Here is a 21745-nt window from a genome sequence, read left to right on the forward strand (position 1 = left end):
AGTATAAAAAGTAAATTGGTAAAAATCCACGAACTCAAATTTTGTTTCTAAATTAAATGGAATTAATACCCACGTGGTACATGGCACCCCTGCTCACTGTCACAGCATTATCTTCCGTGTCTTCTGACATACAATGGTACAAAATTCAAAATAGTGGACATTCAAATATAGGTTTATATTCCTCGTTGGATTTTTTATAATGATTTTATCGTAATTCTGGAATTTTTTTTTTAAATTTTTAAAATATCTACTTTGATCTCCTTGTAAGAATTGTAGAACCATTTTCAACTTCATATAAAGAATGTATTAAAAAACTTTTTGGGGGCATTGAAAAAGGGAGGATGAGAAGGCGTGAGAAAATTGAAAGGGGAGGGCACTGTTTAAACGACTTTAAAGTCTGGAAAAGAGGGCACAATCGTGATTTGACTAAATCGATGGGATAATAAAAGTACTCAAGGGTTTAAGCAGAGGAAATTCAAATTAATTTATTAGTTTCTGTGGTCGATATTATTATGTCAGACTTAACGCTAACAGATTTATTTCTATTTATGATTTATTCAATTTATTGATTACTTAAAAAAAAGTATATATAGGAATCAGATTCTATAGCTAAAAGGCATGAATTTTATTATCTTGTTTATTTCTCCAAATGAATCCAAAGTGGCTTATGATATTATGGTCATCTAAAAAGTTGTGAGATTTAAGAGTGACGATGAATTTAGATTGGACTTAAGTGTTAAAATTCCTTTTTTTAGTACAACATTTAGGGTGAGGTTCGAACTTACCGTCTCTTAATTAGAGATATGTATCACCTTTGAGTTAAATTTGTTTTAGCTAACATAATTATTAATTTAAATACTTTTTAGATAATTTTTTACTATTTCCACATATAAATATAGTTTTAATTAAAATATTTGTGTTTGATTAAATTATTTTAGAAGTGATTAATGTTAGTCACTAGTCAATTAAGTTGCACTAAAAATATTTTATAAATGCTGATTGTCGGTCAATCACTTTAAAATAACTTTTTAGATAACTAATTTATTTTAGTACAACATACGAAGGTGGAGATTCGAATTCACGACTTTTTAGTAGAAAATATTTAGATAATCGATTCTGAAGTGATTATTTAAAACATAATTTTTCCCTTTGTTATCAAACCTTTTAGATAAAAAAAAATGGAAACGCATGGAAGTATACAAAGCAAACAAAACATTTTTCAATCCAAAATCATTAGATTAATTGTTCCTTAGTTCGTATAATTTGATTTCAGTAAAATTCTTAACATCAATGTTTTAATTGTTATAATATAAACTAAATTGATACAAATATACACATAAAACCAAAACATTCATATATATATTTGAAGCATATTATGGTAATTAGAGAGAGAAATATTTTATTTGGTGGACGGAATTCGAAGTTTGTGAGGAGCCGTAGCAATCAAAAAGAGAGTACAACCGCAGCTGGCGTTCTCTTTCAATGAGCTGTCGGTGCTCCGACGTCGCTAAGCGCCGTTGGTAATAATGCCGCTTTTTTCTACCCGTCGATGCCCCCACTGCCGAATGACACCATTCTTTAATGCGTTAATTTGGTTACGGTCCCGACGTGGATAACTCCACTAAAAATTTAGTAAAATTGAGAGTCAGTCGAAGTATTTTCTTTTATTTTTAGAGGGAGTTTTCCTAAATTAGTTTGGATTGATCGATTCAATTAGATTTAGATAGTCTTGATTTAATGGTTTAACCAATGTTATTTCTCTTATTTCAATTTTTTTATAACGACTTTCCTTACTTCAATTTGTGTGTACATAATAGGATAATTTCACCTCTGACATGTACTTCCAACGGTTTGATATCAAATTATGCATTAAATATAATTTAATACATAATGAAATTAATTTTGAATAACTATTCCACGAGAAAATTAACTATGGTGAATATTTTCGAAATGTTGCACACATTAAAAATTTTGATAGTTCCATACCTTCCTCCAGTAGCATGTGAAACGACTACTCCTTCAAATACAGTCGATTTGACACTTTGCTTGATACAATGCTTCAATTTTCTCCCAAAATTCTTTGACTTTCGAAATTCTATGCACATTTGTAATGACATTCTTAAATCTTATCCCGTTTGTAACCCTCAAATCAATTTCCTCTAAATCTTAATCGGTATGTTTGACTTCTTAAAACCTCTACTGGAATCAAGGGCCACCATCACCACTTAACTATTCAGAAGCACCACCGCTTAGTATTCCCTTCAAAATCTTGATAACTCATATTATATCAACACATCATTGACTTACATTGCCGCAAGCCAAAATTGATCATTTCATCAAATTTATCTAGGTCAATCTTCATTAAACTCATAAAAAATTTTACGACTTTTGAATGGTACGTCTATTCTACCATTTTGAATTTAGGTAAATTATTTTCAATCTCTTTGGTCTATTTTTTGGGAGCCATTTCAGAAATTATTTCTATTTTTAATTTATATGTTGCAATTATGTATAAGTAATATTTTCTTTTATAAATTATAATTATAATTTTAATTTTATAGAGTCTAAAATAGTCGTATTTAGAGATTAATTGTCTAAATTTCTTTTTCTTATTTTAACTCTACTCCATATATACTATGCAATTGAGGTCAATTTGAATTTAAAAGTGTACTATAAATAAATATATAATAGTTAGTAAAAAAGCCACCGAACAAAAAATATGTATCATTTGAATTTTATACAAAACGCCTTGAATAACATAAATTCCAGATTTGCCACTACTTTTGAGGAGCATGGTGATTAAATGATGTATCAATTTTAAAGAAACAAATGATAAATAAAAAGAAAAAAAAACATTTTAAATGATAATATTGAAATATTCAGCAGCAAAATAAGTGTCAGTCTATTTTATGACAGCAGCAAGATGAGTCAGCATGTATATAAACTTTTATTGAAATAAATGTTGAATTGTAAGGGTCGGGTGCATGAATCATGAATTCTTACCCTGAGTTCTCCTCCAGAACTATGACATTAAATATCCATCGACATAACGATATTTTCCTATATCCATAATTACGACATTAACATGATACATAATTTAACATTTTCATGTCAAAACGAGAATAGTTCAGCGATAATTGAAATATATATCTAATCAAAAGGTTGTAAGTTGATCTCTCATCCTACATATTGTACTAAAAAGATATGGACAGATGTAAATATAACATATTTATGAATAATTTTTAACTTATTGAGAAAGATGTTTAAAAAAAAACTTATTTAGAAATAAATACTTAATTTTAAGTTTAATAAGTTGTACGAATTTTTAAATTTTACGATCTTTATTTAAAATAATGCTTAAAATATATATTAATTATAGAAATTAAAATTATGTCGGATAAATTGACCGCAACGGCTAGTGGCATTGATTTTCCAAAAAATTAGGAGAAAAAACGGCTAGTGGCATTATTATGCATAGCACGGCTAGTGTCATTATTGAGCACACCACGGCCTATGGCTGGGGGCCTCAGGCTTTCACACATTTATTGGGAATTTGGGATCGTTTATTGAGATGGTTTTCTATGAGAATTTTAAGTTGGGATCGTTTAGATACACCTCTCCTTTTGAACTAAAAACATACACAAAATTTTAAACATTGATATCCGGGAAAATATTGATTTCGCAATAAAAATTTTTGATAGAAATATCGATAATTAATATTGATATGAGTAGATATTTCTATAAAGATAAAAATAATACATTTGTATAAATTTTAAGTTTCTAAACATATTAAAAATAGTTAATATTGATAGTATGTCTATATTAAAGACATTTTATTAATATTTTTTGTATTTTGTCTTTTTTTTTTTTCAATACTAGGAACATGTCGATTTATCCCTTATATTGATATTGGATGTATGGACGTATAAAAATATTGATGGAAATATTGATATGTTGATGGATATTTAACATACAAATTTTGTACTTAAATCTTAGAAAGAAAAATAATTCTTGAATTAAAGCACATGGTACCGTTTTTTATTTAGAAATTCCACTAAAATAACATAAATTTAATATATATACTAAGAAATGTCACAATATTCTTAAATATAGGATGAATGTGACTATTTTTAAAGGGTTTTAATTTATATTTTGTGTTTTTTTGAAAAACAATATTTATTTTATATTATTTATGTGGTCTCAATAAATAAATTATTCTAAAAAAATAATATATATATATATATATTTTAATGTTAGCGTGAGCTTAATTGACACACGTGTTTGGAACACCTAAAATCTTACAATTACATTGTATCCATATCATGATTCTAAATATCCTTCGATACGTCGACATTTCAATTGACATATCTATTTTTCATAAGTTCGACATTGACATGAGGGGTAAATCGATATTTCTATTATAGAACAAGAAAATCGACCAAATATGTAAAAAAAAAATATCAACAATATATACATAATATTAATATTGTTTATTTTTAACTAATTTAGAAAGAGAAAAATATTTATTTATTAATTTAAATATTTTTAACGATTTTTAAATTTTTCTAACTTTTACATAAATATCTATCGACATCTACATTTTATCGATATTTTCACATCGACACATGGATATTTAAAATTTTGATTTTGTTAGAGATAAAATCTTAAAAGGTTGTGATATATACTTCTAATAAAAAATTAATAAAAATAAAATCCTAAGACGCTGGATTTGAGCGCGAGAGCAATTTGACCGAAAAAGATATACGAAGTAGGTAATTTTTGGCTTTTTTTATTCTCCATAATCTCTCCTCCGTGATTTTTTTCCTTCGAATTATTCTCCTACACGATTTTTTCTCCACACCTTAATGCCAACTTGATTTTTTTTTTTTTTTTTTTTGTAAAATTCTAGAAATACTGGACGAATATTTCTATTCTGTTGTTTTTTTTTAGAAATCATTCGGTTAATTTAGCTTAACTCGTGTGAAACGAAGGAGGTTTAAAGAATGAAAAGTGGGGCGATTTTGGCCTTGAAAAAGTCGGGAAAATAAAAAATATCAATAACGAGACGTTAGAGTTTGGACTACAAATATTAACGGTAGATTTAGATCTACAAATGAACTAAGGAATGTGAAGTTATTGTAAAAATATTCAAATAAAAATAATAGGAGATTAAGAAATGCAACAGAAAGGAAAACAAATATAAATATGTATTTTTTTTGAAAGTATAGATAAGAGTAGGAGATAGAATGTAATTTAAGAGGAAGAGATAATAGTTCGTGGCAAAGATTATACTGGACATAAAATTGATGAAAGTAGTATGTAAATTTTCTCTTGGTAGATCATTTGAATTCTATCCCTGACGTATTGTATAAAAAAGTTTTAAATTAATGAAACTAAGTTCAAAGTTAAAATTTATTCATTCACTAAGTTGGGGAAAAATGAAACTTTTTCCAATATCTTTTAAATGTCTTTCTATTCAATACTTTGGTGATGATTCCTTTTCCAACAGGAAAAAGAAAAAGAAAAGAGGGTGATAGTGACAGTGATGGCTATTGAAAATTTAAAATTTAAAACAACAGTTTATTATTGATACAGATGACTAGACGGAGATAAACTATTTTATTTTAGATAATATTAGTAAAAAAGATAAATACAACATATTTGGCACTTATAAATATGGAAAAAAATTTTAGTAAAATAAGTAAAATAGCAACCAGTTTTTTCAAATATAGCATTTTTTTTCAGAAAAAATGGAGGTCCAATTGTAAAATTACAAATTCACCATTTAATATTTGTGATATATATCTGTAATATATCTGACCACTGATATATATCTTTGATATACTACTGATGTAATAATGATATACAGTTGATTTACTTGTCGTATAACTGTGATATCTACTGAACTTCTAATATGTCTTACCACTGATATACGTATGATAACCATTGATTTACCACGCTTATACAATACATACATACATATATATATATATATATATATATATATATATATATATATATATATATATATATATTTGATATATCTCTAATTTACATTGATATACAAATGATATACCGATATAACTATGATATCTACTGATATAACTTCTTATATGATTATATGATTTACCACTAATATAACACTGATATATACTTAATATGCTTCTAATTTACTACTTATATACCTTTTATATAGCCATTATATCTACTAATATATATATTTACCACTGATATATGATTTACCACTTATATAGTAATTATATCTACTAATATAACTATGATATATGTGTGTTGATATCATATTATTATATCCAATACTTTTTAAAGATGAAAACAATGATGCACAATTTTTTATTTTTATTTTTTAAATATAAAGTTATTATATAAAAGGTTTATGTGAACCATGCACATGCAAAAAGACAAGTTAAAATTTAGATATTATTTATAAACTTAAACCGTTGATATCCCTTATATTTAGTATCTAATTAATATTAATATTGAATAAATAGTAGTGATATAGTAATCAACATTATTGATAATATTAATATATTAATCAACAAATTGAAATGATAAATTAGAATTTAAACAGATATACCACTAAAAATTAAATATTTGATATACCTTATATTTAGTATATCAATTGTAAATATATTTAATATATCATAGATTATAAGTACATCGAATATATATATTATATATATAATAATTACATTTGATGTATATCAATGTTGATAATATATGTCATGGTATTAAAATTTTCAAGGCATATATATATATATATATATATGTGGGGTGTGATTTAATTAATTAATTAGTTTCTATTTATGACGAGATGTGATGTATATGAATATTGTCTTCTTCTCCTTTTTCTTTTCTTGAGTTCCAAGATGGATTAAATTGGTAAATTTAATTTTAGTTTCAATGGATGATTTAATAATCAATTATTAGAGAGAAAACCGCATGATGGTTTTACGAAAATGCCCAGGGAAGAAAACCAATAATAATACGAGGGGGCGGGTGTGGCGTGGTGAGGGAGTTAACAAACTCGGGTGCGCTGTGTCGTCCCGATTCACAATCTTACATTTTATTCGCTTCCGCGACTCGGTTCTGTCGCGAACGCAGCGCTACCCTCTGTAAATTTTGGGCGACTGTCAAATTTCTCATCTCATCCACTGCCACCGGATAATTTCACTCATCTCAATCGAACGGAAACCCTAGTCAATTGCAATCTTTGGCTGATTAATTTCAGGTAACTCCCACTTGATTTCAGTCTCTGATTACTTTTTGTTTCTCAGGACAACTGGGGTTTTGATTTCTCATTCTTGATTTCCGATGGACATTCTCCCCCGATGTTGCCGGAGGTTTATTGTCTTCATTCCCGTTTTAATTTGTCCGCGTATTGTTTGTGGGTGATCCTGATCTGAACTTTCGCGTGCTCGATTAGAGATTAATCACGGAATCAATTTTGAGGAACGAACAGTACAAATTTGATAAATTTTTATTGCTACGGGGGTTTGCAGTTTCAAAATTACGACAAAATTGCTGTTCCTGCATGTAATTGCATTATTCATTTTATTATTATTGGGCGATGAATGATTATATGATACTAGAATCTACGACTGTATACCGATGATTTCTTATTAAAATTTTGAAGCATTTGAGAAGAATTCTGCTGTGCTCGTTCTCTTTAAACTTTGAGCAGTATTTAAACTATCTTGGATCCGCGTACAATGTGCCAAATTAGAAGAAATTCTAATTTTTCTGTACGCAGTCAATTACTCTTAATTGCCTGTGAATTCAATTCTTTTGCGCCTGTCTTATATAAAATTATAAAATGGAAAAAAACAAATGCTGGATTGAGCCTAAAGGATCAACAGCAGAGGGCTTTGCGAGCTGCAATAGTGAAAGGTGACTTGAATAAGAAGAACTACTAGCTATTGAATCTGGTGCTGACCATGCATTGCTTGTTCCCCCGTCCTGAGACAGCATGCTTTGTATATTTCTTATTGAAAGGCCTGTTTCTCATCTATATGTATATAAGGTTTTTGTCTGTTTGTTTCCAGTTATAGAAATTTGCTGCATGTTTCGTTTTCTTGAATTAAAAATCATTTACGGTGTTCATCAAATTTTGGCTATAATTATTTGTTTTTCCTCATTTTTGGACCTAATTATTTGTTTTTTTCTCTCCGTTTATATCACCTCACAGGCATTGCTGCTACTGAGGTTGAAGAAAGAATAATAGCAGTTGATTTTCTTTGTCAATAGCTTTGGTATGGCAGATAAATCATGTATCAAGCGGCTTCAGACGGAGTATAGAGCCCTTTGTAAAGTATGTCATCCGTTTTTGTTTTTTTCCCCCTTAAATTCTGTTGTTACAATGCATGGATTTACTGGACAAGTAATTTCTTGGCAAATCTCGACAATATAATGTTAGATTGGTGTCTATCATATGGTTTGTCCACACTTTTTTTTTTGATAAGTTTGTCCACATTTTGATTTCAAAGGAAAATTTTATTTATTATTTTTTAACGAGAAACTGATGTTCTAACTCTTGCCTTGCACTTTTCATGCTGAAATGCTGACGTATAATTTTGTATTTCTTCCCCCAATTGGTGCTAACTCAGCTACTTGTAATTTTTTAGGAGCCTGTTTCTCACATTGTTGCTCGTCCTTCTCCCAGTAACATTCTTGAGTGGCGTAAGTTTGTTTCTATTGATATTGTTTTGATGTTAGTCACGATGATCATTAAGCTCCTCATTATTGTGTGCACGTGGGATACAACAATAGATTTATGAAGTTGACTTAGGCCAGTATCTAATTGATGCAGACTGTAAAATGACAAGTTTATCATTTTGTGTGTGGAGAGATCGAGAAATAACTGTAGGACATTGCAATGTCAAATAATGGTTAAATCGTCTGATTTCTTGGCTGACTGGAAAAGTTGAGGGTCTACAGTTTATCCATCACTTAGTATTACACGTACTGTTAGTAATATGTTGGGACTTGGGAGTTCGTGAAGCCTGCCTGTTCTATGGCATAATTAGATTCTTACTTCTCTTCATTTTTTGCATTAGGCTTTTTTTCTCTCAAGTTCCAACTACTAGTGATGTGATTTTCTTTGTCATGAAAATATGAGCTTTCTGCTTATCATTTAGACACTTTATTTTGTGTATTAAATGCTGTCCCATTTCAGATTATGTTCTGGAGGGAAGTGAAGGGACACCTTTTGCGGGTGAGTTTGTTTTACTTTATCCCTTGTATCCCAGTGTGAATACTACTCTTCTCAATTCTCTTGTTGGTCTTCTTTCAAGATTTTCGGGTTCAAGATTACTTTAATTTTGCTCTTTGATTTACACTGGGATATCAACTTTTTTTTTTATTAGTATTATTAACTTTTTTATGGAAATAATTTTAAATCTTTGTTAGGTGGATATTACCATGGAAAGATTAAATTTCCTCCAGATTATCCATACAAACCTCCGGGAATCAGGTATATGTATCTTGAATGTTTTAAGTAATCTGTAAACTATTTGTGAAAAGATTATTATAAACATTAGTTAGCTCTCTCATATACTCATCTTTACTGTGATTTCTGATACTTCTTCAATTCTTTGTAGCATGATCACCCCAAATGGTCGATTCATGGCACAGAAGAAAATTTGCTTATCTATGAGTGACTGTAAGTTTTTGGATTTTAAGGATGATCGTTCCTGCTTGTCTGTACTATAGAAATGATTCTAATTGACTTGATCTGTCTGTAGTTCACCCAGAAAGTTGGAATCCTATGTGGTCTGTGTCAAGGTGAGACATAATCCTTTTCTTTCTCCCTGAGGTGTTAATACTTTCTTTGCATACCCGAGTTCTCTTCTGCTAAAATTTTCTTTTAGTTATGAGTGGTTGCTTGGTATGTGACTAACTTTTCTCATTTTGCTTTTTCAACCTTCGCTTTTTAACAACAATTACAGCATACTAACCGGACTTCTTTCATTTATGGTGAGTACATTTTGGCCCTTGGCTCATTTTGTTTTTGGTTGTTTAATTGAAGATGGCTGCTTTTGTGCCTTTATCTGTTCTTATTATCTATTAATTTTGGGAGATGATCTAATTTCTTATGTAGATGGACAACAGTCCTACGACTGGCAGTGTGAATACTACTGCTGCTGAGAAGGAACGCTTGGCAAAGGCTTCTCTTGCATTCAATTGTAAAGAGTAAGTACACCCACCAACTGTGCAGGATTTTGTGTCCTTAAAAGTAGTTCCTCTTTTGCTTACCCCTTCTAAGGTTCCATCTCCCAGACACATTCCTCTGTTATGTAGGCTTGGTCAAGTTAATGAAGTAGCCCGTAAAAATTATTGGAAATTTGGATGGCTTGCCTCTATCTTAAAAAAGAAAGATCTTCTATTGGTTGTGACAGTTGGTTTTGGTTTGTTTTGGGGTTATTTTGACTAGTTTTTTGGGAAAACACGGACTCTAAAAACGTGAAACAATGATTATTCTACTTTAGGCTGTAAAACTTGGGCTTCCTCGAGTGTGTAAATTGCAAGTCATCTTTCTTGAATTTAGATCCCACACTCACTTTATTGGCATGTCATCCACAAACCACTGTCTGTTATTTTTCTTTTTCAACCCTCCATCGTCACTTTTACAATTGTAGTTGTACTTCAATGCTAATTTGTTGCGACAATTATTTATTTATTTTTATTTTTTTTTTTAATTCAAACAGCCCAAAATTTAGAAAACTGTTTCCGGAGTATGTGGAGAAATATAATCAGCAGCAGCAGCAGTCGGAGCAGCTTGTTGTGGAACATGATTCATCAAGGCTATCAGAGGAAGGCGAAGCTAGGCACCTGTTGGAGAAGGTCAAGCCCACGGAAGAGAATGTTAAGAAAGGTGATACTGAAGACGTTAAAAGAAATCGGAAGCAGTCGTTCCCTACATGGGTGATGTTGCTACTCTTCTCGATCTTCGGCGTGTTAATGGCACTGCCTCTCCTTCAACCGTGAAACCACAAAATGGAAGGTCACGTAGGTGGTAAGGGTAGACAGACTAGTTTGTGCAAGTCAAAGATGCTCATATTTTTGCATGTATTCAACATAGTCTCTGTACAGTTGGTCGGGGTGTCTGCTGTGTTCTGTGATGTGGGTTTCATTTGGCTGAGTCTGTGCTATGTTTGGAATAGTTGCTTGAAAACCAACCCTCGTTGTTTGTTTATATAATGTTTTCTTAAGTATTATAAGCTGAGGCAGGACAGGACAGGACAGGACAGGGCTCCACCGCACTGCAGGATGTTCTTTCTTTTTTTACTTTTTAGATTGGAGAGAGCTCCTCGGATCATCCCAAGTTTCGCCGTGTTTTACGCTCTACTGCCTTTTCAATCCCCATGGGCCACAGTCCATTATTTTGTTTTATTTTATTATTATTTTGAGTTTCAACCTTCCGATCTTTTGGTTGATGTTATAAATGCTTTAACCAGATCTTTTGGTTGATGTTATAAATGCTTTAACCAAATTGAGTTCTACTTAGGTTGATCATTCTATTTAATTTTCTTTGAAACATGTTCGTAACTGTGTGCAATTCTTTCATATTTTTCTACCAATTGAGTTATGCCAAGGGAGGAAACTTGAGATGTTTTTTGTTTGACAAATTCAATCGGACGTTCATGGTTATAACCGTTATATTTTTTAACGAATAAATAAATTTGTACTTGACGTAATCATAGTTCAACAATTAAAGTCTAAATTTGCATCTCTTGGTTCATAGGCATTGTGTTCATAGAACAGAAAAATGAAGCAATGATTCGGTAGTGTGGATTTGGCTTAAAAATAGTAGATCATTCATGGAGGGTTCAAAATATCTGCGATTATTAAGAGCACAATATGAAAAGGTTTACCTCTTAATTAAATATGTAGACAGGTTTGGATATGTGTTTTAATACCCAAAGACAAGCTGCGTAGACTGTAATGAAAACATATACATAACATAAATAATCATATTGCCAATGCTCATGTGTACTGCGATCAAATATTTAACTTGGTGGTTTGATGATTATGTTGGGTAGAATTGGGTGCTAACAAATTTATTACTTTCCCATGTCCCTCAACTTTATTCCTTGATTGCTTAGTAGCTGTCTACTGTGCCACTTTTTGAAAGAAAACAATGTGGAATTGAATCCCAAATGGGGTTCTCCAATGGCGGTAGTTGGACATTTCCCCTTTTGATTTGGATGCAGTTTAACACCTTCCTGTTCTTCTGTGTTCCTCTTTTGAAGCTTGAATTTTAATGCTTCTTCTTTTTCTTCTGAACCAAGCTTCCATATTTTGCCTTTTCTTTTGTTTGTGCTTGGAGCATTAGCATTAGCATTAGCAGAAAAATATGAACCACAAGAAACACAAAAAACATCCTGATAGCTGACAAAAGTTGATCCGCGGATTTCATGTCTCTGAATTCTTTGTTGTTTCTTGTCTTCTACCTCTTCTGCTTGATATTGTTTTTGGACGCTCTTGGTAGTTTGGTTGGCCGTCGTTTGTTCAATGAACAAATCTGTTTCTCCTGATCTCGAGATGGATGATCCTGGTTTTGATGAATTTGATCCTCGCCTTAGCTTTTCCAAGGTGATTCACTCCCCTCTTAGATTACTCTGCCATTTTCATTTCTTAACGAAACGTGTTTGTAATTTTACCAGTTCTTGGAAGAAGCAAAACATCACGCCACAGTACAAGATTTCAAAGCCTCAAAGTCAACAGAAGAAGAAGCAGGAAGGAAATGGTTGGGGCAAGAGAAAAAGAGCAAGAAATCATGGAAAACCACCATCTTCTCGTGGTTGAAAAGTGACAAAAAGAGCAAGCCTCTGCCCAAACCAGAAATAAATCATCCTCACACATCCAGTAAAAGACTTGTTCATGTTTCTGGTCCGATTTACACCGGAGCTATGACCACCGACGGCAGACCCCGCCGCCGCCCGACGTCTGGACCGATCGCTAGTCTCTTCAACCCCAGTATGAGGACGGAGATGGAGATCCCTTATATGTGTCTCCACCAGCTTACCAGTCCCAATTCTAGTCATAATTATGGTCCAATTTATCTGGTTACATAGACCTATATTGTCTCTTGTTTTTGTTTGTGTGAGAAATTTGAAAACTTTTTTCTTTTTTGAGTTCAAGCATGAAACTTTTACTACAATTGTGTAATGCCTTAACCAGCAATGCTCGAGTTAATCATATTAAATGTAATGATTATTATTATGTTGTACCATGTTTTCTTCTTGACCCTCTTCGAAATTTTACGTTTACAGTTGGTTACAATTCCATCAGCAGTAGTTTGATACGTCAATCCCATCAATGGCAAACTAAACATATCAAAATCGATCCAAAGGATTCAAAATCTCTTGAAAATAATCATATTCTAACGTCGGAAGAGTTAAGAAAACATTCGTTTCAGAGATGCTCTCGAACAGTCTTTGGCTCTTAAGAAATTTGTACAAGTTTTGAACTTACATCGTAAGAAAAAGAAAAACAGAGTAGCTTTTTACTCTGTTCTCATCTCAGGCCAATTGTTCCATTTCATCATTAGGTGAAGTGGTATTATTACAAGGATTCACTCTTCTTTGCCTACTCAAAAGCCTTTTCAGGGACCTCAATCTGGTGGCAACTGGTAACTTTCGCTCCTCATTAGGTGCCAATGGCGGAAACTGAAGATCGCTGTGCATGTCAATTGTCAATTCTGCATCTGGGTGACCCGCCGCCGATGCCGACGAAGAAGCTGCCGGAGAAGTGATTTGAGAAGAGCTCTCTTCCAGTTCCGGACAAGCTCCGGCGGAGGTGACCTGTGCCTGGTTTCCCCAAAACAGAACATTTGTAGGGAAAATTGGAGATTCTGAAGACGACCCAGATGCAGAATCCTCTTCCTGAACCTGGCTGGTCTCTGCAGCGGCGGCGGTGACGGGGTTCCGGCAGAGGGGACACGTGGAGTGGGACTGAAACCACATATCGATGCAATCGCTGTGGAATCCATGGCAGCAATCATGAAGCAGCTTCGTTTTCTCACCTTCGATAACCTCCGAGAGGCAAACGGCACATTCCAGTCCATCTTTGAAGTTTTCAGGGTGGAAAATCAGAACAGGAAGTGACCGGAGGACGGTGGGGTCCAACCCTCTTCCGGAATTGGGGTCTTGGACGGAGGAGAAGTCGAATCGGCGGCGGCGGCGGCGACGGCGGCGAGCTTCCACCGGAAGCGGCGTGGGATCTTCAATCCGAGACCACAGCCATCTGGCGTAGAGCTGGAGAAGGAGAACAAACACAAGCACCAAGAAGAAGACTAGAACGGCCGTCACAATGACCATGGCCGGCAACTCGACAGTCACTGAGTCGCCGGAATGTCGACTCAGCTTGTACTCGTCTTCCATGGCCGCGCAGAGACTTGAATTTGGGAGCAGAGGAAGAAGGAGAAGAAGGTTCAAAATTTGGAACGACTCCAAAACCAACTTTTTCCAAGTCCTACTCATGAATTTGCGAGGCCTAAAGTTTGTGCTGCAGCAATCATGCCGGGTTTTTTCACACGTAAAAGGTGGGTTTTTTGAATTGAAATTAAGTCGCTTTTGTAAAATCTGTTCAAATTTTGGGACAAATCATTTCTTAAAATGTTATTATATAATTAAGTCGTTGATTATAGGAACATAATTGGAGGCAGTGGGTGGGAGAGGGAGAGAGAGAAGATCATCAATACATATAAACTTTCGGCCACAAATTCACACCATAAACTCCGGAAACACAACACCAAAATTCGAACTCAACCATGTATAATTCATTGACTGAGAAGAAAAATATGAAAATTTAATGAAATGATTTTATATTAGTGAATATTGTCTTCTCCGCCCTTAAAAATATTTGACAACTCATTATTTTTCATCATTTCTTTTACATTTTTCTTTTTTAGTTATCAAATATTTAATGGTGAAGAAAATATTTTTTTCATTTAGCTAAAATGGTATTTTCGAACCATTTATTATTTTTTTAGAGAATATCCGACTTAGTTGGATATACTCAAATTGATATTAAAATAACTATTTTAGAATTAGAATCGCAGTAAATTTACAAACCTTATATATTATTATGTTGCTTTTCTTACTAGTGATGTTTTTAACCAAATATATAAGTAATTAATATGAGCATAATTCTTTTTTAGGTCGGTTTAAATTTTAATAATTCACAATTTTGGAACAAAAAAAAAAGTAAAAAGGAACAAAAACATAAGAGATGAGAGTTTTTATCAATTGAATTGTAATTTTAATTGCTTTAATTATAAATGCTAAAAAGATAATTGTCTCACGCAAAGCTCCGAAAGTCGGCCGTTGCAGATCACCAACCACTTTTGTCTCTATATTCAATGTATTTTGACACCCATATCCCTCTTTTAGTAAGTAAATTTCAATTCTAGCCCTTGAGGTTGTCATTTTTTTTTAAAGATAGTTAATATTTTTAATAAGAAAAAATTTACGATCATAATATATGAATTTACGTACCTACTTTTTACTTTTTCATTCAACAATCATTAAAGTTCAAGAATTCTCCCTTAGGTGTAAATGTGTATTATAGAGTGAATTAATCGAGATATTTAGAAGATGATTTGAATAATATGATTTTTCTTAGAGAAGACTATGGTACACAATCTAATTTTTGGAAACGAGACACATTTCAAAAATATAAAAATGATGATAATTTTGATATTCTTTGTCCCAATATCTCATAAATGCACCAAAGGTATATAGTACAACTTCCAACATGCAATGCACAAGTATGAGATTGATGGGTAAGTTTCATATGGTTGACTTCAGATTCTTTAGAAGTTTTTGGACATTCATATCATAGAGTTCAAATGAAGTTATGACTTGGAACGGATTTACGTAGGTGATCTCGAGTTCGAGTACAGGTCTACGTGCACGTTTGTACATTTTTTTAAAAAAATTTTGTCCTTTTTTTTTTATAAAATTAACCAAAACTAAGACAAATAATCAGAGTCCGTTACATCAGAAAACGACCGGGGAAAATTATCTCTCCATCCCATTTCACCTCTGAATTTCGTAGCAATTTTCACCAAGATGTGAGCTGCCTATTTTCTCCCGTCGGATGTGAGTGGCTTCCACGATGTTCTTTCTGCCACTAGTTGTGACATGTTGGATATATTAGATATCACATATACTTTTTATAAAATTGTTTTATGAAATTGTGTTTTAAAATAAATTTCTATATCGTTGAGGTTCAAATGAAATTGTTGGATGCTGTTCAATGTTCTCCGTATTCTATTAAGTATCAAGAAAGTCTTCAAATTAAAAGACTAATTAAAAATAAAGGAAAGCCAATCGTGAATTCATTCCTCCACCTCTCATGTTGTACTAAAAAAACGAAAAATAAAGGAAAAATAAGAAATTGTTTGAGACAGAGGCGCATCTGCAACTCTGACTATTGAAATAATGGGCCGCCATGGAGGGCTTTAACTGGATAATGGGCTGCTCCGTCTCCGTGGTGGGCCTTGCACTGAATTTGATGGGCTCAATTGTTATCCAACAGCAACGCCTCCAATTCCATGAAATCGGACAAAGCAAAGGGGGTGGTTGCTTTGCTTTCTTGTGTGGCTCAGGCTCGCGGTCTCAGTTCTCAGTCTGGCTTCGTCTCTGCTCCCCTAATCCATTTGAACGACGTTGCCCATCTTCCAACGACCAACAAAGTAACCTTTCCCACGCCATTATAATGCCAATTCCTCTGCTGATCTGTGTTTTCAACTGAATTCCGGAGGTTTAGTTTGACTGAATGAGCTCCCATGCCTTTGTTAGGTATGCCATTTTCATTTCACTGAGCTTTACATCCTTATCTTTTTTTTTTCCTTCTTTTATTACTGAGCTTTATATCTTTGGCTTTGCTCGCCTTTGTAGCTGAGATTTCTACTACTCAGCCTGTCTTCCACAGTTTTTCTCGTACCTTCACTGTTCAATCATGCTTTCGTGTTAACAAGTCACTGGCTTCACTTACTATTTGGAATGAAAAGGAGTTTTTCTCTTCTGGGAAGTCCCTGATTTTACCGAAACGGGTGAACTTCACTGAGATTCCCAGGCGGGGGATTTTTATTAGAGCGGTTGCCACCCTTGAATCCATTCGTGTGGTTCATGATGGGAACGGCCAAAGAAAGGGGTGCAATGATTCTGTGGGGGAATTTGGGAATTCTCAGGTGGGTGCTACTGTTGCCCCGAGTTCTTCAGACGTTCGGCTTGCATCCTCCAGTGGAGATTCGGAAGAATTGGATGCGAGAGAAAGGTTGAGGCGAGAGAGGATTTCCAAAGCAAATAAAGGAAACACGCCGTGGAACAAAGGGAGAAAGCATAGTGCTGGTAAGACATCGACTATTTTTCCCAGTGTTTAGTCTATGCACTTTGAGGATTTGCCATTTAATTTTAATAAGCAAGTTGTTTGCAGAGACCCTTAAACGAATCAAGGAGCGAACAAGGCTTGCGATGCAGGATCCTAAGGTGAAGTCATGTAAGAATGGTTTTATATATTCTTGTAGATATAAGAACGGTTCTACATATTCTTGTGGAATGAGATGTCTTGTAGGATGATACTTTATCCGGTTTTAATCATTTACTTGCAAGGGGAATCGCTAGACATTGAGCTGGTTGTGCTACCTAAGTTAATTAGTTAATTATTTTTTGTAACTATCGAATCAAGTTTTAGTAGATATTCTACAGTATCACGTTAAATCTTCAGTATGATAGTTGATGTTGCTAAGTGTCATAAACAGTTTTCTATAAATATAAAATGACAAGTACTTCATGCGAACTGTTTGACTGGTTGATCGATCCTCTATACATTATTATATCAATTGTATGGACTTCCGTTTTCTTTTACTTTATTAGGCAGCTTGAGTTGCTTTTCAGAGATGAATTTTGTATCTGGTAGAACATAATAATTGTATTGGACCAGCTGTTTATAACCTTCTCGTGTCAATTGTAACACTTGAAGTTTTCCACTAAAAAGGAGACTTTTTATAAAATCATTTTTTTGACTTTCAGATGGTGTACCCTTTCCAAAAGCTATTGTAATTACTCTCTCTCTCTCTCTCTTTTCTTAATATTCAAGTCATTTGAAAGTTGTGTGTCTGGAATTTTTTGCCCTTCTTTTCATTACTTTGACTTAGTCCACTTTTAAGAACAACTTGTTCTTCTATTAAATATTTACAAGTTTGTGAATAATGATTTCAAGTATACAATGAATTATTAAAAATAGCACAAAACCATTTCTAAAACAAGTCCCAAAACATGTTTTGGTTTCTTTCTAAGTAAAGATGTTTAGGGTTACAAGTTCCATCGCATTCCTGAGAAATGTTATGCAGTGCAAGTGTGGCAACCCATCACCTAAGCAATTCTATGCGCTCCCTTAAGCAGTTTACATAAGGTGCACGCCTGGACAGTAGGTGCATGGCAAGGGTGCTTGTGTGTAAACTGTGCTGCATCACTCAACTGATGCTTATGCACTTTCTTAAGCAATTTATCTAAGGTGCACGCTTGGACAATAGGTGCATGGCTTAGGTGCGCACTTGGTGCCTATGTGTGCACCAGCTCAACACAAGATCATCAGTGCCTAAATTCATGAGTGTAGGTCTATGAGGCCTTTATATATTTTGGGCTACACACACGCCACACTTTTGTATTCAACAATTATATATAGCCTTAAACCCAGATAATCTTTGAAATATCATCGGGTCATGTTTTCATTGAGTCTGATAGGGCACTCTATTGCTGGTATAACTTGGTCTTATGCATTACAGCATGACATGACTTGAGTGTACTTGAAGAAACTCCTCTCGTACAAGAAATCTGGTATAACCTGGAGGTTGGAAAAAGCAGCGAGGTCAAAAGCATATCAGTTGAGACAAATATGCCTCATTAACTTGTATCTATCTCACTTGGTCAATGTGAGAATGATGGACAATATTAAGTTTATTAGGAGCTAATATGACTAGTTTGAGTTGGGTGATTTAATTTCTAAGTAAGCGGAGCCCAACTCCTTTAGTTGGTCAAATTACCAATTTAATTGTGACAATCTTCAAGAAAATTTTAACACCTCTATCTATTTTATACTGCAAATTGTCTAGTGGCATCTACATCCATAATTTCTGTGATTAATCCATCTTGCTATCCTCTGCTTTTATGGTGGTAGCGATGACTTTGAACCACGAATAGCGTTGCACATCCTAGGATTCAAGCAGTTGGTCATGAGCCATTTATCTAGCAATATTTAATACCCCACCAGTTTTTAACTACCATATTCTCTTAATTTATGCTGTTTTCCATGCAGGTAAAAATGAAGTTGGTTAAGCTTGGCCATGCTCAGAGGTAGGTGTCATCCCATTCTGTTTATTTGAATGGTTTATGATCTGTGATTCTGCAGTTAATACCATCTAAATATGTGATACCCGAGCCATTGAATTTCAATTGCCCTTCCTTTGTGATGTCACAGTGAAGAAACAAGGATGAAAATTGGGGTTGGAGTGCGAATGGGTTGGCAAAGACGCCGTGAGAAGCTGATATTACAGGAAACTTGCCACTTTGAGTGGCAGAATTTAATTGCTGAAGGTTCAAGACGAGGCTACAAGGGTGAGGAAGAGCTGCAGTGGGACTCCTACCAAATCTTGGATGAAGAACTGAAAAAGGAGTGGTTGGAGAGTGTTGAGCAACGGAAAAAAATGCCCCGGCCGGTTGGAAACAGGAGAGCACCAAAGTCAGCTGCGCAGAGGAGGAAGATATCGGAATCCATCTCTGCAAAGTGGGCTGATCCTGTATGTTTTTGCTATTTATCATAATTGGTTGCATTAAAACAAACCTTTTTGCTCATTAAATACGAATGGTCTTTAGTTGCTTCGAATTTTTTTGGATTTAATTCTAGAGCTTTTTTACACCTTCTCCTGATGGACCTGGATCTCCATTTAGCATCTACAACCATTAGCCTATAACCAACCTTCAGAGTTCAGACTACTATTACAATTTTACAAGATTCATTTTTAAGCGTTGTGTATTCTATTGGACCTATTGCATCACAACCATTTATTTTATCAAATGGGATCTGACCGCAACAATAAACTAACCATAATCTTATCTTTTTTTGGTTCATGCTGATAGGTTTGTTTTGTACAGCTCATCACAATCCTATCATATGTTCTTAACAGCCGCTATCTCTTCTGCATTCTACTTGTTTATCATATGCTAGGAATATCGTGATCGAGTCTGCTCTGCCCTGGCTAAATATCATGGCACACCTGCTGGAGTCAACAGAAGGCCAAGGAGAAAGCGTAGCGAAAGTACAGAGACCACAAGAAACACACAGAAGAAAGAAAAGAGTGAGGTCAACTCTTCTTTTGCAGGTGGGTCTACAATTGAAAGTCAACGATTGAGACTCAGGAAAAGCAAAGCACCACGGTTTAAAGACCCTTTAGCGAGCTCGAAGCTGGAAATGATAAAGAGTATCAGGGCACAGAGAGCAATCGCAGAAACTCAAAAAACGGAAGCCATTGAGCGAGCTAGGTTTGTTCTTTTCTCCTACTTGCAGAGCAGTTTCTTAAATAAATTAGTGGATGGCAGGTTTTGCCATAGAGTCATAGACATTCTTTCCAATTCTAAGGCTCATGAAAGCTCTGCTTTCGAAAGAAAAATAATCCCATTGATGTGTTAAGCATGCATTCGATTACATTGTTTGAAGTTGTAAAACTCGTTAGGACCTTTTGTTTTAGAAAGTTGCCTGGGGGGAAGTTGAATCACTTGACTGGACACCCTAGGAGGCTTAGTTATTTTTGGGTTTCTAGTTGAGAATGCAAGACACCTCTATTTACATTTGAACAGATACTGATGTTCCAGTTTGTACTTTGCAGACTCTTGATTGCTGAAGCTGAGAAGGCCGCCAAGGCCCTTGAGGTTGCTGCTAATAGAAGCCCCATTGCTCGAGCTTCCCTATTGGAAACGAGAAAGCTCATAGCTGAAGCAATACAATCAATTGAATCCATAGATATCGAGCAGATGGCATCACCACAGACTGAAGAACAGAGTGCAGCAGCCTCATACTCCCACCAAGCGGGTATCCAAAACGACGAGGGAGGTTCACTTGCAGGAAAAGAAGACCAAAATGGTGCCGTTCAACCAGTGGCAAACGGGACCCAGTTGTTTCCATCGAGCATAGATAAAGATTTTGATTTTAGTAAGTTCAGTTTGCAGGATCTACTTGGTGGAGAGAAGGAACCTCCAGCAAGCTCCAACGGGTACGGCGTATCTCATTCAAGTTTTTCAACTCTGACAAATCACGTTAATGGGAGTAAGCCATCTGACCATAAACCTTCCTTAAATGTGACCAAACTTCGCCTCCTGGAAGAGAAAGCGGATTCCCAAGTGATTACTTTCACTAAGAAATGGGTTCGTGGGAGACTGGTTGAAGTAGCCGAAGGAGCTTAGTGATGTCTAATGAAGCACATTTATTTATCTCAACTGTGTAATACAAACTAGCTGTTTCTGTTGAGTTTTGGAGCATTCATGATAGTCATGTATCGACATTAGATCAGCAACCTCTGTCTTGTTCGACTTCCTATTTAAACAATCTCAACAGTGTAGGCTGTGATAATTCACTTGCTCCCATTGACAAAACTACTATTTGCCAGAGTTCTCCAACTGCTCCATTTCTGCATCTCGTCAGCCTCCATTGCATTTTCTACTCT

At 34.2% G+C, this 21745-nt stretch overlaps 4 protein-coding genes across 5 annotated transcripts; 3 read left to right on the plus strand and 1 right to left on the minus strand.

The window, feature by feature from the left end:
• The first annotated feature begins 7021 nt into the window (after positions 1-7021).
• Positions 7022-11237, plus strand: LOC111020301 (ubiquitin-conjugating enzyme E2 34). Of its 2 annotated transcripts, none has more exons than XM_022296932.2 (10): positions 7022-7361; positions 8207-8329; positions 8643-8697; positions 9194-9232; positions 9427-9490; positions 9618-9679; positions 9762-9801; positions 9966-9993; positions 10118-10209; positions 10725-11237. In XM_022296932.2, the coding sequence occupies exons 2-10, from the start codon at positions 8273-8275 to the stop codon at positions 11002-11004; spliced, it is 717 nt and encodes a 238-aa protein (XP_022152624.1). In that variant the 5' UTR covers positions 7022-7361; positions 8207-8272; the 3' UTR covers positions 11005-11237. The 2 variants fall into 2 exon arrangements, with proteins under 2 accessions (XP_022152624.1, XP_022152623.1); XM_022296931.2 differs by having other exon boundaries at positions 7022-7249.
• Positions 11238-11390: 153 nt separating this feature from the next.
• On the plus strand, positions 11391-13252 carry LOC111020302 (uncharacterized). The gene is made up of 2 exons (XM_022296934.2): positions 11391-12612; positions 12684-13252. The coding sequence occupies exons 1-2, from the start codon at positions 12532-12534 to the stop codon at positions 13092-13094; spliced, it is 492 nt and encodes a 163-aa protein (XP_022152626.1). The 5' UTR covers positions 11391-12531; the 3' UTR covers positions 13095-13252.
• Positions 13253-13464: 212 nt separating this feature from the next.
• LOC111020300 (RING-H2 finger protein ATL3-like) lies at positions 13465-14700 on the minus strand. The gene has a single exon (XM_022296930.2). The coding sequence runs from the start codon at positions 14499-14501 to the stop codon at positions 13542-13544; it is 960 nt and encodes a 319-aa protein (XP_022152622.1). The 5' UTR covers positions 14502-14700; the 3' UTR covers positions 13465-13541.
• Positions 14701-16605: 1905 nt separating this feature from the next.
• LOC111020293 (muscle M-line assembly protein) lies at positions 16606-21674 on the plus strand. Its single transcript, XM_022296921.2, has 7 exons — positions 16606-16826; positions 16926-17378; positions 17464-17516; positions 19345-19382; positions 19507-19825; positions 20254-20567; positions 20912-21674. Exons 1-7 carry the CDS (start codon positions 16814-16816, stop codon positions 21483-21485), a joined length of 1764 nt encoding a protein of 587 aa, XP_022152613.2. The 5' UTR covers positions 16606-16813; the 3' UTR covers positions 21486-21674.
• The last annotated feature ends 71 nt before the right edge of the window (positions 21675-21745 follow it).

The sequence above is a fragment of the Momordica charantia genome, assembly GCF_013281855.1.
Source record: "Momordica charantia cultivar OHB3-1 chromosome 8 unlocalized genomic scaffold, Mcharantia_2.0 BLBB01000008.1, whole genome shotgun sequence".
In the NCBI taxonomy this organism is placed as follows: Eukaryota; Viridiplantae; Streptophyta; class Magnoliopsida; order Cucurbitales; family Cucurbitaceae; genus Momordica; species Momordica charantia.